Below are 13,991 nucleotides of genomic sequence, written 5' to 3'. Positions count from 1 at the left end.
CTTTTTGATTATTATATGTAACATTTATATTGCAGTTTGTGGACAACTTGCTTTGAAATTGTAAGTCAAGGTGATGAGCAGATATTTAAAGTTATTTTTGACAATCAAAAGACACAAAAGAATGCTTTTAAGGTCTTGTATGATCAGATATATCAAAGTGTAAAACATATGCAGTACATTTCTCTGTCAAAATTGTCAAAAATAAACAGAACAAATACATTTAGCCAGAAAGGGTATTTTATTATTTCCAGCTTTTCTAGGCCACAAATATTAATTTGTGGGACAGTATATCATCCAGCAAAATGTGTTATCGGCCCCGGTCTTTTCATGTCTTTGTAAGAGGTAAACTTCCAAAATAACGGGTTCAGGGGCCGTACTTATCAAGCTTCTTAGAATGACTCCTAAGAAGTCTGCTAAGAGTTGACTTAAGAGTAAATAAATTCTTCGCTGAAAGCTGCACTTAAAAGTTAGTTATCAAGCGTCTTACTCACACTTTCAGCGAAGTGTAGGACTGAATCTTAAGTGTCACACTCAGAGCTGAATTACGACATTACTATGTGCCGTAAACGGAATTTTAGGTGACGTCATTTCTGTGTCCATAGAAATGACCAATCACGGAAGGGAATCCGTTGTCTAAGAATAAAGAAATATCTTGGAAATATTTAAGTGGACAATGGGAGTGTATATTTTGACAATAAACTACAAAATAATACAAAACAAACTAGTCCCCGCCGGCACTCACGCTACCGCTCCCTCTCTTCTATCGCCCACACACTCACTGACGTCACTCACCTCACGGCCACACACATACGCTACTGTCATAACATTTTCTTTCCAATTCATTAATTAGGCAACTAATTTGAAACTGGTGTGGGTGGCTCTATATATACTAGCCCACTGCAGACACATGCAGAAATCAACAAGGAATCGAAAAGTATTAAATCTGTGACAAAAATAATATCCGCTCTGTCTAAACGATACCGTTTGATCAGCTGCTCGTCATCAAAAAAAAAAAAAACATTGTTCCGTTCCCTGAACGTTCGCGCACGTCTCTCTCGCCTCAGTGCCATCCCCTGCTGGCAACTCCCAACCACTTAAGACACCTCTGAAGGTCTCTTAAATATCGTGGAGAGTAGGAGTGATTCTTAGACTTAAAAACGTTGATAAAAAGCTTTTATTCTTAAGTTTGAGAGTAGGACTAAATTTCGCAAATTCTCAGGACTTAAGTGTAAAATGGCACTCTAAGAATCTTGATAAGTACGGCCCCAGATCATTATTTCCACCTTATTGTTGTTTTTACTGTTGAGTGTTATTGTACTGTTATGTCTAAGTGTGACCAAATGTAAAACAACTTTGCATTGCCTTCTAGGTTAATGCTAGAAAACTCCATCTGGGGAATAAACATCAGATCTTGATTTTCGCACTCTGTAACAGGATCATCAAACCCCCAGAAGGCCTAATTCTTGACACGAGCCACTTGAAGTAAAGATTACGGATTCACACGAGCAAACAAAATGTCACAACCACCGAAAAGAGACACCACTTCAGTGATAACAGAGCCGCCAAGACCTAGCGACCATTCAAATTCAAGCACCAGCTCCATCAAAAGAGTGGATGCGGAACCCCAGCGGGAGCACAACTGTAAGCTTCAAGAGACCATGTTGTTGCTGAAACATAAAGAGGACGCAAGTAAAATGCAGGAGTTTCATGCAGAAAAGGACAATAAGAAACATGTAAAAACATGCGACAGATGCAAAGTTGTTAACTTGTATGTGAATGAAAATGAGGCGGACTCTGCTTTTCAAGAAGCTAAATGTCGAACACCTCTGAATCCAAATGTAATGCCATTCCTACCTCAGACAGTCTCTCCTCTGGAGCCTTTTAGTCGATTTCAAGCCAGTTCATTGAGCATGAATAGTCCACGAGTGCCTCCGATACCAATCTTCAATGGTAAACCCCTGACATATGTTGACGGGAGAATGTCCTCCATGTCTTTTACCAACAGAAAGCCCCTACCAGCTCAAAATATCGTTGAACTGAATGATTATTCTATCGGGAATGCGCGCCATGCCACTAAAACGTATTTCCGCAGAGATAAAGAAGACTCATGGAACGAAGAAAGAAACGTCATCGTAGAAAGGGCCTTCAGAGAAAAGCTGAGGAGATGGCCCAAGATCCGGGACAATGACCCATTGGCACTGAAAGTGTTTGCAGACTTCTTAAAAAGCTGCAGTGAAGCAACTCCACATGATAGAGAACTGGCTTTTTTGAACAGCTTTGAAGAAAACCACAAACTTCTTGAAAAACTACCCGGATGGATGATCAATAAATGGAGTCAAATAGCTGTTGACAAACTTAATTGCGGGGAATATCCAAATTTTGCCTTTTTTACGGAGTTTCTAAGCAAAGAAGCTCAGGTTGTCTGCTATGCTAATACCTTGCCGTCCTTAATGAACAGTGATGCTTTTGGTGGTCAACCACTAAGGAAGAGAGCTCCACAAACATATAATCCCAACTTGAACAAAGAAATAGCACCAAGCATCAAAGTGATATCAGCATGTTGCGTTTGTAAAAAGAACGATCACGACATTGCTCGATGTCCGGTCTTTGCCGCGAAGACTCCCGAGTGGAAGAAAGCATTCATTTATGGAAACGGTATGTGTTTTGGATGTCTGAACAAGGGACACTTCATCAAAGAATGTAAAAGGAGACACATTTGTAGTACATGTCAACGCCATCATCCAACCAGTTTGCATTCTAACAGGACTCCAAAACCCAGTCCAAGTCCTTTGAAGAATGATTTTACTCCCACCGACAGCCTCCGGAGCCAGGATGTACTTCACTCAACCAGACGTTCGTCGGCTACGTCGAGTATTATTCCCGTTTTTGTGTCGGCGATGGTTGAGCCGGATAAAGAAGTCCTTACCTACGCGATATTAGACGCACAGAGCAGTTCCACGTTCATCTTGGAAGATGTGCTGGACAAGTTAAATGTGGGTTGCCAATCAGTGAAACTAAAACTGAGCACTATGACGGCCACGGACACAATAATAGCAAGCAAGAATGTTCAAGATTTAAAAGTAAGAGGACTGAACTTGGACAGTCACATTGAGATAAAGCAAGCCTACGCCCGTGGCTTTATTCCGATGAATAAATGTCAGATTCCTACGAGTCGGACGGCACTGCAATGGCCTCACCTGGAACACTTAGCAGACAAATTGCCACCATTTCAAGACTGTAATGTGGGTCTTTTGATAGGATATGACTGCCCATCAGCTCTAGCGCCACTTGAAGTTATTATTGGCGCTAAAAATGAACCTTTTGCACAGCGGACACAGCTCGGGTGGAGTATAATAGGCCCATCTAACCCCGACTTTGACTGGCAAAGACGCAAATCGGACTCCTCGGTGATAGTACATCAGTCTAAAGACACCATGTGACTCAAAGTTTTTGACATTTTACGATAAGAATTTTGATGAAACTGTAGATGTGAAGACAAGTCACACCCATGGTAGTGGGAGGTACACAGTGTTGGGCAAGCCACTTGGAAAATGTAGTAAGCTAAGTTACAAACTATCCGACACTGAAGTTATCCCCCAGAGAAATGTAGTGAAGCTAAAATGACAAAATTAGCTCAATCAAAGCTTTTTTCATTTTTCATTTCAAGTCATTGCTATATGATCAATAAAATTGTGATACAAACAGATCAGTTTAATTGATTTTCCATTTTTTAACTTGGTCACTTAGATATAAATTAAGACTAAATTCTTTGGATAACATGCGTTTTATTTGCATTTCAATATAAATATTTCTTGGACTAACACAACAACTGTCTGTAAGTCATGGTCGCATTATAAACATAGCTGAACAAAAATGTACCAAATGAATATTGATATATATATATATATATATATATATATATATATATATATATATATATATATATATATATATATATGTATATGTATATGTGTGTGTGTGTGTGTATATGTGTATATATATAAAAATACATATACATATATATATACACACACACACATTTATACACACTTTTTTATGTATATATAAATTATGCGTATATAAATATATGTATATGCATATATATATGTATATATATGAATATGCATGTATAAATATACGTATATGCATATATATGTTTATAAATGAATATGCGTATATAAATATATGTATATGCATATACACTACCGTTCAAAAGTTAGGGGTCACATTGAAATGTCCTTATTTTTGAAGGAAAAGCACTGTACTTTTCAATGAAGATAACTTTAAACTAGTCTTAACTTTAAAGAAATACACTCTATACATTGCTTATGTGGTAAATGACTATTCTAGCTGCAAATGTCTGGTTTTTGGTGCAATATCTACATAGGTGTATAGAGGCCCATTTCCAGCAACTATCACTCCAGTGTTCTAATGGTACAATGTGTTTGCTCATTGGCTCAGAAGGCTAATTGATGATTAGAAAACCCTTGTGCAATCATGTCCACACATCTGAAAACAGTTTAGCTCGTTACAGAAGCTACAAAACGGGCCTTCCTTTGAGCAGATTGAGTTTCTGGAGCATCACATTTGTGGGGTCAATTAAACGCTCAAAATGGCCAGAAAAAGAGAACTTTCATCTGAAACTCGACAGTCTATTCTTGTTCTTAGAAATGAAGGCTATTCCACAAAATTGTTTGGGTGACCCCAAACTTTTGAACGGTAGTGTATGTGTATATATGTTTATATATGAATATGCATATATATGTATGTGTATATATGTATATGCATACATTAATATATATATATATATATATATATATATATATATATATATATATATATATATATATATATATATATATATATAATATACCTGCTAACTAGCTTTGCACAATTAACGCACCGCAGGACTGCTTGTATCAAAGCGCTAATATCTGAGAGTATAGATGTAAACTGACATAATCCAATACATATTTTTTGCTGATATCGGGCCGATAAAAATATCAGATTGGGACAACCCTAATGCAGATCATGTATAGTTTAATTTTTACACAATGGCAAAAAAATATACATACAAAGCCCCACAAACTTTAGAAACGTCTGCAATACAGAAAACTGCGCCTGTTGCCTGAAGTCACTCGTTAGAAAATGCAAACCATGTGTATCAAATTCCTCGAAAGTGGTCAGATATCATACTCCAAGGGGCACAGTACCCTTCAGGTTTGGGCACGAGTCCAGTTTGCTGGTGACCTGAGCTTTCTTACGCAAACTGCTCCAGCGTTCAAAGGCTTCTGAGTGCCCTCCCCTTGTTTAGGCTGGAAGAAGGCTACGGCAGGTAATGGTGTGGCACTGGTCAACTTTTCAAGTGTATGTGCATGAAATTCTGCCTCAGTTTAGCGTCCGTTCACGTACGGAGTTTTGTTATTTCTCTGAACTCATTACGCATGCATTTGTTTGCATAAGATTGCGTGTTGCCCCCGGTGTTCCATGCGCTTTGTTCTGTGCTCCAACTCGGGGACGTTGTCCTCTGAAAGGCATTCCAGGCAGTCAGCTGAGAGGCAGCAAAACAAGATGCGTTAGAACTGGGACAAAGACCAGGGTGTCAACACGGGAGATTATTAGAGGGCAGCGTACGTAAATGCGATTACTTTGTATTACTTTGAAGCCGGTTCCAGATGTTTGAGCATGGCAAATAAAAACGCCAAAGCAGGTTTAAGCCGGATGAGACTCGCGTAACACACCTTTTATCAAATTAATTTACCATCATTTCAGAAGATGTGAGTCTGGTGAAGACCAATCATAAGCTTATTATTACGCAACAGCTCCAGGGGTTACCGCACAGATGGCAAGATTAAATCCTTCGCATTTAACACGGACCAATATGGAGTCCAGACTTTTATATTTGCCATGAAGTGATTAAACAAGCAGTCTGGGGATTACCTCTATTGATTATATGTCCATGATTTTAGACGAGACGAGTGACTTACAAATGGACCGGCCGCCCCGGCTACCCACAAGTCTGCGCGTCTGCCTGCGTGACGAATGCTTGTCATTCGGTGCAAACAGCAATGGCGCCGACTGACCTGAAAATTCTTTGAACTTGAATTGCAAGTCTATCAGCGGCTGTTCGGGATGACCTTACCCCGCAAAAATCAATCGGCTCAAACATGGTGCAAAGGCTGGGTGTGTTTGAGCAGCAGACGTAGGCAGCATATATGCATTTGAAATTGGATTCACGGCTCTTTGAAGGAAGCCGGAATCTTGACGAACCGTTTCTTTCAAGGCAGTGGCTCATTATACTTTCCAACCAAGTATCACGGAAACAATCACTGGTAGCGGTTATAAAATAAGATTTCTATCCGAATAATTCAAATTCACACATCCTACTAGGGTTGTACAGTATACCGGTACTAGTATAGTACCGCGATACTAATGAATCATAATATACCGCCTCTAAAAAGAACCGGTCTCCCATCCCTCCGTCGTCGTCACGTCATGACATAGCTGTTTTTTTACGAGCAGAGGAGCACGTTCGGCAGCGCACAATCCCGGAGTACTTACCAGCAGACACGGTGTGTCGACAGAAAAGGGAGATCGGATGCATTTTGGCTTAAAAACTAAAGATAAAGGTGAAGTTATAACACTGAAACGCCCACAGGAAGAGGTGCTTTAAGACATGGCTAGCTAGCTGAAGGCTAAAGTCCGTCCGCAGTCGGCAGTGCTTTAGCTACTTCTGAATCACTAATCCTTGTCTCCATGGCGACAAATAAAGTAAGTTTCTTACAAGTATCATCCCTGCGGGACGAGGAATAGCTAAACATGCTTCACTACACACCGTAGGAGGATACAATAGCTCACCGGCGTCACAATGTAAACAAACGCCAATGGTGGATCTACACCTGACATCCACTGTAATGATACAAAGTACAGGAGCGTATCTAGTCGATATTACTATGATTACATCAACATTTTAAAAAAAAAAGTATATTATGTTTATAAACTTAGGAAATATGTCCCTGGACAGATAAGGACCTTGAATATGACCAATGTATGATCCTGTAACTACTTGGTATCGGATTGATACCCAAATTTGCGGTATCATCCAAAACTAATGTAAAGCATCCAAACAACAGAAGAATAAGTGATTATTACATTTTAACAGAAGTGTAGATAGAACATGTTAGAACAGAAAGTAAGCAGATATTAACAGTAAATGAACAAGTAGATTAATAATTCATTTTCTACCACTTGTCCTTAATAATTTGGACAAAATAAAAGAATGAGAAATGACACAATATGTTACTGCATGTGTCAGCAGTAAATTAGGAGCCTTTGTCTGTTTACTTACTACTAAAAGACAGGTTGTCTAGTATGTTCACTATTTTATTCGAGGACTAAATTGTAATAAGAAACATATGTTTAATGTACCCTATGGACCACAATGGAAACAAGTCTTTTGGCTTTTTGTGCCATCCATTTGCCTTTTTAAAGCATTACATGCATTCAATTCTTTAAGATGTCAATAAGCTTCTCAATCAATCAAACCTTAAGATTTGTTGTTAATATAAAGCCAATAATGCAATTGTGGGTGGTCTCCTTTATTTAGAAAAGTATCAAAGTACCGAAAAGTGTCTAAATACATTTTGGTACCGGTACCAAAATATTAGTATCGGGACAAACACTACATCCTACCAATATAAACTTTATTGATGGGAAATCATCTGAAAAATAATTGAATTTGGTTTGTTTTCATTCTAAACATTCCATAAGATGGTGCCAAATCCCATTTCATATGCATTGACAATTAGATCACTTTTTGAATATTCCCTCACCTAAAAAACAAACTTTATGAAAGGATAGTCAACCCGTGTTTATTGCTGATGAATGAATTTATGCGAAAAGGAATACAATATTTCCATATATTCCGAGAGAATAAAAACCTGTTTATGACCTTCTAAACATGTTTTCCAACGTTATGAAAGCACTTTAGACATGAAATAATACCCTTTTAATTCAATATAGTAACGCTGCCTCAGGGTGAGCCAATCAGTGGCCACGATATTGAACAGTGTGCCTGACTGCTTTGGTTTCATTTTGTGGCCAATATTACTGTAGTATAGTGTTGTCCCCATACCAATATTTTGGTACCGGTACTAAAATTACTTTTTGATACTTTTCTAAATAAAGGGAACCACAAAAAATTGCATTATTGGCTTTATTTTAACAAAAAAATCTTAGGGTACATTAAAAATATGTTTCTTATTGCAAGTTTGTCCTTAAATAAAATAGTGAACACACTGGAAAACTTGTCGTTTAGTAGTAAGTAAACAAAGTCTCCTAATTAGTCTGCTGACATATGCAGTAACATATTGTGTCATTTTCCATTCTATTATTTTGTCAACATTAATAAGGACAAGTGGTAGAAAATGAATTATTAATCTACTTGTTTATTTACTGTTAATATCTGCTTACTTTCTCTTTTAACATGTTCTATCTACACTTCTGTTAAAATGTAATTACCACTTATTCTTCTGTTGTTTGATACTTTACATTAGTTTTGGATGATACCACAAATTTCGATATCAATCCGATACCAAGTCGTTACAGGATCATACATTGGTCATATTGGTTCACATTTTGGCAATATTATAATAATCAGAATTTTACTTGGCAAAATTATAACAAAAGTCAAAATGTTACTTAAAAAATGTCACTATTTTACAAGAACAACAAACAAATTGGCAATATTGTGATAAAGGTCAGAATTGTATATGACAAATGTCAGCATTTTGCATTAACAAGTAATAATTTTACTTTAAAAAGTAATAATCTTACGAGAAAATATTGCAATATTACAGAAACAGAAAGAATATGAGAAATTGTTCCCAATTTTATAAGAAAAAAAGTTGACACATTGTGAGAAAAAAAAAAAAAAAAAGTTTTTGTTTGTAATTGGTTTTTAATCTACATTACTTACTTCAAGTTATTACAGCATGTCTCTATATACATATTTATTTTTTTAATAAACTTTGGCCAACATGCTTCAGTACACACCGTAGCTCACTGGCCTCAAAATGTAAACAAACGCCATTGGTGGATCTACACCTAACATCCACTGTAATGATACCAAGTACAAGAGCGTATCTAGTCGATACTACTATGATTACGTCGATATGTTTACATCTTTCGTTTTTAAAACATTTATATTGTTTATAAACTCAGGAAATACGTCCCTAGACTCATGAGGACTTTGAATATGACCAATGTACGATCCTGTAACTACTTGGTATCGGATTGATACCCAAATTTGTGTTATCATCCAAAACTAACGTAACGTATCAAACAGAAGAATAAGTGATTATTAAATTTTAACAGAAGTGTAGATAGAACATGTTGAAAGAGAAAGTAAGCAGATATTAACAGTTAATGAACAAGTCGATGAATAATTCATTTTCTACCACTTGTCCTTAATCATTTTGACAAAATAATGGAATGATAAATGACACAATATGTTACTGCATACGTCAGCAGACTAATTAGGAGCCTTTGTTTGCTTACTTACCGTATTTTTCGGTCGCTCCGAAGTATACGTCGCACCGGCCGAAAATGCATAATAAAGAAGGAACAAAACATATATACGTCACACTGGAGTATAAGTTGCATTTTTGGGGGAAATTTATTTGATAAAATCCAACACCAAGAATAGATATTTTAAAGGCAATTTAAAATAAATAAAGAATAGTGAACAACAGGCTGAATAAGTGTACGTTATATGACGCATAAATAACCAACTGAGAACGTGCCTGGTATGTTAACGTAACATATTATGGTAAGAGTCATTCAAATAACTATAACATATAGAACATATTGAAATCCGATGAAATCTTCTTACTCGTTGTCGCTCCTGGTATGCGCCGCTAGCGTCCTTTCTTTCTGCTGCTCGATCGCCGTTTTCTGCTGCATATTTCACTACGTCCAGCTTGTAATCTGCAGTATATGATTTCCTTTTCGGTGCCATTTTTGTTCAGCCCTTTTCAGTTTTTATAAGTTACCGCCAATGTAGAAATGATCCATTTTAATAGCTACGGCAGTAGCATGTAGCATATAGCAGTTAGCATTCCATGACCCACAATGCACTTCTGCCATGACCCTCCCCTGCCGAATTCTTATTGGTTGACGTGTGTGTCACGATTGCTGACATTTTGCTTCGTCTCGTCCGTGAATTAGATGAATAATATTATTTGATATTTTACGGTAATGTGTTAATAATTTCACACATAAGTCGCTCCGGAGTTTAAGTCGCACCCACGGCCAAACTATGAAAAAAACTGCGACTTATAATCCGAAAAATACGGTATTACTAAAAGACAAGTTTTATTTAAGGACAAACTTGCAATAAGAAACATACACTACCGTTCAAAAGTTTGGGGTCACATTGAAATGTCCTTATTTTTGAAGGAAAAGCACTGTACTTTTCAATGAAAATAACTTTAAACTAGTCTTAACTATAAAGAAATACACTCTATACATTGCTAATGTGGTAATTGACTATTCTAGCTGCAAATGTCTGGTTTTTGGTGCAATATCTACATAGGTGTATAGAGGCCCATTTCCAGCAACTATCACTCCAGTGTTCTAATGGTACAATGTGTTTGCTCATTGGCTCAGAAGGCTAATTGATGATTAGAAACCCCTTGTGCAATCATGTTCACACATCTGAAAACACTTTAGCTCGTTACAGAAGCTACAAAACTGACCTTCCTTTGAGCAGATTGAGTTTCTGGAGCATCACATTTGTGGGGTCAATTAAACACTCAAAATGGCCAGAAAAAAAGAACTTTCATCTGAAACTCGACAGTCTATTCTTGTTCTTAGAAATGAAGGCTATTCCACAAAATTGTTTGGGTGACCCCAAACTTTTGAACGGTAGTGTATGTTTAATGTACACTAAATTTTTTGTTAAAATAGAGCCGATATTGTAATTTTTTGTGGTCCCCTTTATTTAGAAAAGTATCAAAGTACTGAAAAGTATCGAAATAATTTTACACCGGGTACGAAAATATTTTTTTATTGGGACAACACTAGTATGGGGTCCCAGAATTTGGTGCTGCGCTGCTGATGGTATCCATTCAAAGCTTCCACTCATTCATGTTCAGATAAGTTGAACCTATGGACTCTTCTCCGGCGGAAAACTCAGCAACACCCGCCTTGTGTCATCATGTTCTTTTCAATGATTGAAAGGTGACATTGCACTTGTTAACCTCCCACTCTTATCCATTTACATGCAAAAAAAAAAAGCCAATAGTGGACCGCAAGCGATGGTTTAGGAAGATCTATCAGCTCGACAGTCCGGGGGCACCGCATTCATCTGGGCGATCGACTGCACATTTTTGCAAAACTGGTCCTGTCAAACCTTTGCACTTCCGTCCCGTCTGCCATGTTGCGTGTCCGTTGCCGCAGTGCATGCAAATGCGGGGCGAGGCATGTGTCTGTTATCGCCTTCTGGAAAAAAACCCTGCCCTTGTTGCTTCATATAGCCAGGGCTCTAGTGACCGGCCATTGATAAGGCTAATGTCTACCGATAGCCGCCACGCTTTCAAGTCCCGTCACAAAACAGCCGGCTCCCTTTTATGTTGTTTTCCCAAGCCAAGGACAGAACGGCCTCCCTGCAGGACCAGGCTGGCTAATCAGTAATCACTAACTTGCTGAGCCCAGCATTCCCCTTCAGATGGTCTACCGTTTCACCCCTTCTTCTCCATATTCTTTCTCTCGCTTCTTGTCCGACCTTCTCTCATCCTCCTCCGCCTTTGTTTTCTTTCCGCCCGTCTCTCTCTCTTTCTTCTCATTCTCAAGCTTCCCTGATGCTCCTCTATTATTCTCCGACCCCGACACCCCGACACCCCCCCAACCCTCGGTACCCCTCCCTCATTCTCCCCTTGTTACTCTGCTCATCTTCGCGCCCTTCTTTCTTGCCAGGGCCACAGAACAAACGCCGCCTGCTAATGAATCAAGATGCAGAAGGGGAACGGGGGTGCGGCCATAACTGTGCCACTGACACATGGTGTTATATTAAAACATTAGTACCACTATATGACTTTATTTACAACTTGCCAAAGAAAATTGATTAGGTGAAAGACACGGGACAAAAGGGGTGGGATCGCCCTCACTGGGCTTCTCCTTTCTAGGCCAACAGTAGCAGCTTTTCTTCAAACTTGTGCTGAGAAATCATCCGGTCATGCTCGACACCCACCCTACCCACCCACCGTTAGTTTACTTCCAACATGCGTACGGTTACAATATGGTACATCACTTATTTCCAGTTTAACAAGGGGTAAGAAGAAGCAGAGCTTATTTAACCCTCAATTTAAAACTCGATTTGTAACGCAAACAAACAAATAGATGATCTCATTAGACTTAGACAAACTTTAAAGGCCTACTGAAAGCCACTACTACCGACCACGCAGTCTGATAGTTTATATATCAATGATGAAATCTTAACATTATAACACATGCCAATACGGCCGGGTTAACTTATAAAGTGACATTTTAAATTTGCCGCTAAACTTCCGATTCGAAACGCCTCTGAGGATGACGTATGCGCGTGACGTAGCCCGGGGAACACGGGTATGCCTTCCACATTGAAGCCAATACGAAAAAGCTGTTTTCATTTCATAATTCCACAGTATTCTGGACATCTGTGTTGGTGAATCTGTTGCAATCATGTTCATTGCATTATGGAGAAAGAAGCTGAGCAAGCAAAGAAGAAAGTTGTCGGTGCGAAATGGACATATTTTTCGAACGAAGTCAGCAACAACAGTACACAGCCGGCGCTTCTTTGTTTACATTCCCGAAAGATGCAGTCAAGATGGAAGAACTCGGATAACAGAGACTCTAACCAGGAGGACTTTTGACTTTGATACACAGACGCCTGTAGAGAACTGGGACAACACAGACTCTTACCAGGATTACTTTGATTTGGATGACAAAGACGTGCTACTGTGAGTATGCAGCTTTGGCTTCTAAACATTTGATCGCTTGACCGTATGTGCGCAACTTTTTTTTGCGTATGTACGTAACTTTTTTTTAAATATATCAGCTTTATGAACCTTGGGTTAGGTGAACGGTCTTTTGGGCTGAGTGATTGTGTGTGTTGATCAGGTGTTTGAATTGTATTGGCGTGTTCTATGGAGCTAGGAGCTAGCATAGGAGCTAGGAGCTAGCATAACAAACACGCAGGTGTTTTTATGCAGGATTAATTTGTGGCATATTAAATATAAGCCTGGTTGTGTTGTGGCTAATAGAGTATATATATGTCTTGTGTTTATTTACTGTTGTAGTCATTCCCAGCTGAATATCAGGTACCGTGAGTATGCAGCCTTGGCTGCTAAACATTTGATAGCTTGACCGTATGTGCGCGTCACGTACGTAACTTTTTAAAAATATATAAGCTTTATGAACCTTGGGTTAGGTGAATGGTCTTTTGGGCTGAGTGATTGTGTGTGTTGATCAGGTGTTTGAATTGCATTGGCGTGTTCTATGAAGCTAGGAGCTAGCAGAGGAGCTAGGAGCTAGCATAACAAACACGCAGGTGTTTTTATGCAGGATTAATTTGTGGCATATTAAATATAAGCCTGGTTGTGTTGTGGCTAATAGAGTATATATATGTCTTGTGTTTATTTACTGTTGTAGTCATTCCCAGCTGAATATCAGGTCACCCCCGGCTCTCACAGCATCTTCCCTATCTGAATAGCTTCAACTCCCCACTAGTCCTTCACTTGCACTTTACTCATCCACAAATCTTTCATCCTCGCTCAAATTAATGGGGAAATTGTCGCTTTCTCGGTCCGAATCTCTCTCACTTCATGCGGCCATCATTGTAAACAATAGGGAACTTTGCGTATATGTTCAACTGACTACGTCACGCTACTTCCGGTAGGGGCAAGTCTTTTTTTTATCAGATACCAAAAGTTGCAATCTTTATCGTCGTTGTT

The 13,991-nt window shown here is 38.6% G+C and overlaps 1 protein-coding gene across 4 annotated transcripts in view; it reads left to right on the top strand.

Annotated features, from left to right (window-relative positions):
- LOC133641945 (uncharacterized) overlaps nucleotides 1-13,991 on the top strand; it is a 480,284-nt gene that overhangs the window by 343,775 nt on the left and 122,518 nt on the right. For 2 of the 4 annotated variants that reach the window (XM_062036091.1, XM_062036090.1), the window contains exon 3: nucleotides 1,435-3,619. The exons of the other annotated variants lie outside the window; for them this stretch is intronic. In XM_062036091.1, the coding sequence (XP_061892075.1) occupies nucleotides 1,515-3,440 (1,926 nt within the window). In that variant the 5' untranslated portion in view covers nucleotides 1,435-1,514 and the 3' untranslated portion in view covers nucleotides 3,441-3,619. Of the gene's footprint in view, nucleotides 1-1,434; nucleotides 3,620-13,991 lie in introns of those variants that run through there. 4 annotated transcript variants of the gene reach the window in all.

Source organism: Entelurus aequoreus, linkage group LG24, assembly GCF_033978785.1.
Source record: "Entelurus aequoreus isolate RoL-2023_Sb linkage group LG24, RoL_Eaeq_v1.1, whole genome shotgun sequence".
Taxonomy (NCBI): Eukaryota; Metazoa; Chordata; class Actinopteri; order Syngnathiformes; family Syngnathidae; genus Entelurus; species Entelurus aequoreus.
The sequence above is the reverse complement of the archived record's forward strand: the minus strand, read 5'-3'. Positions and strand labels throughout refer to the sequence as shown.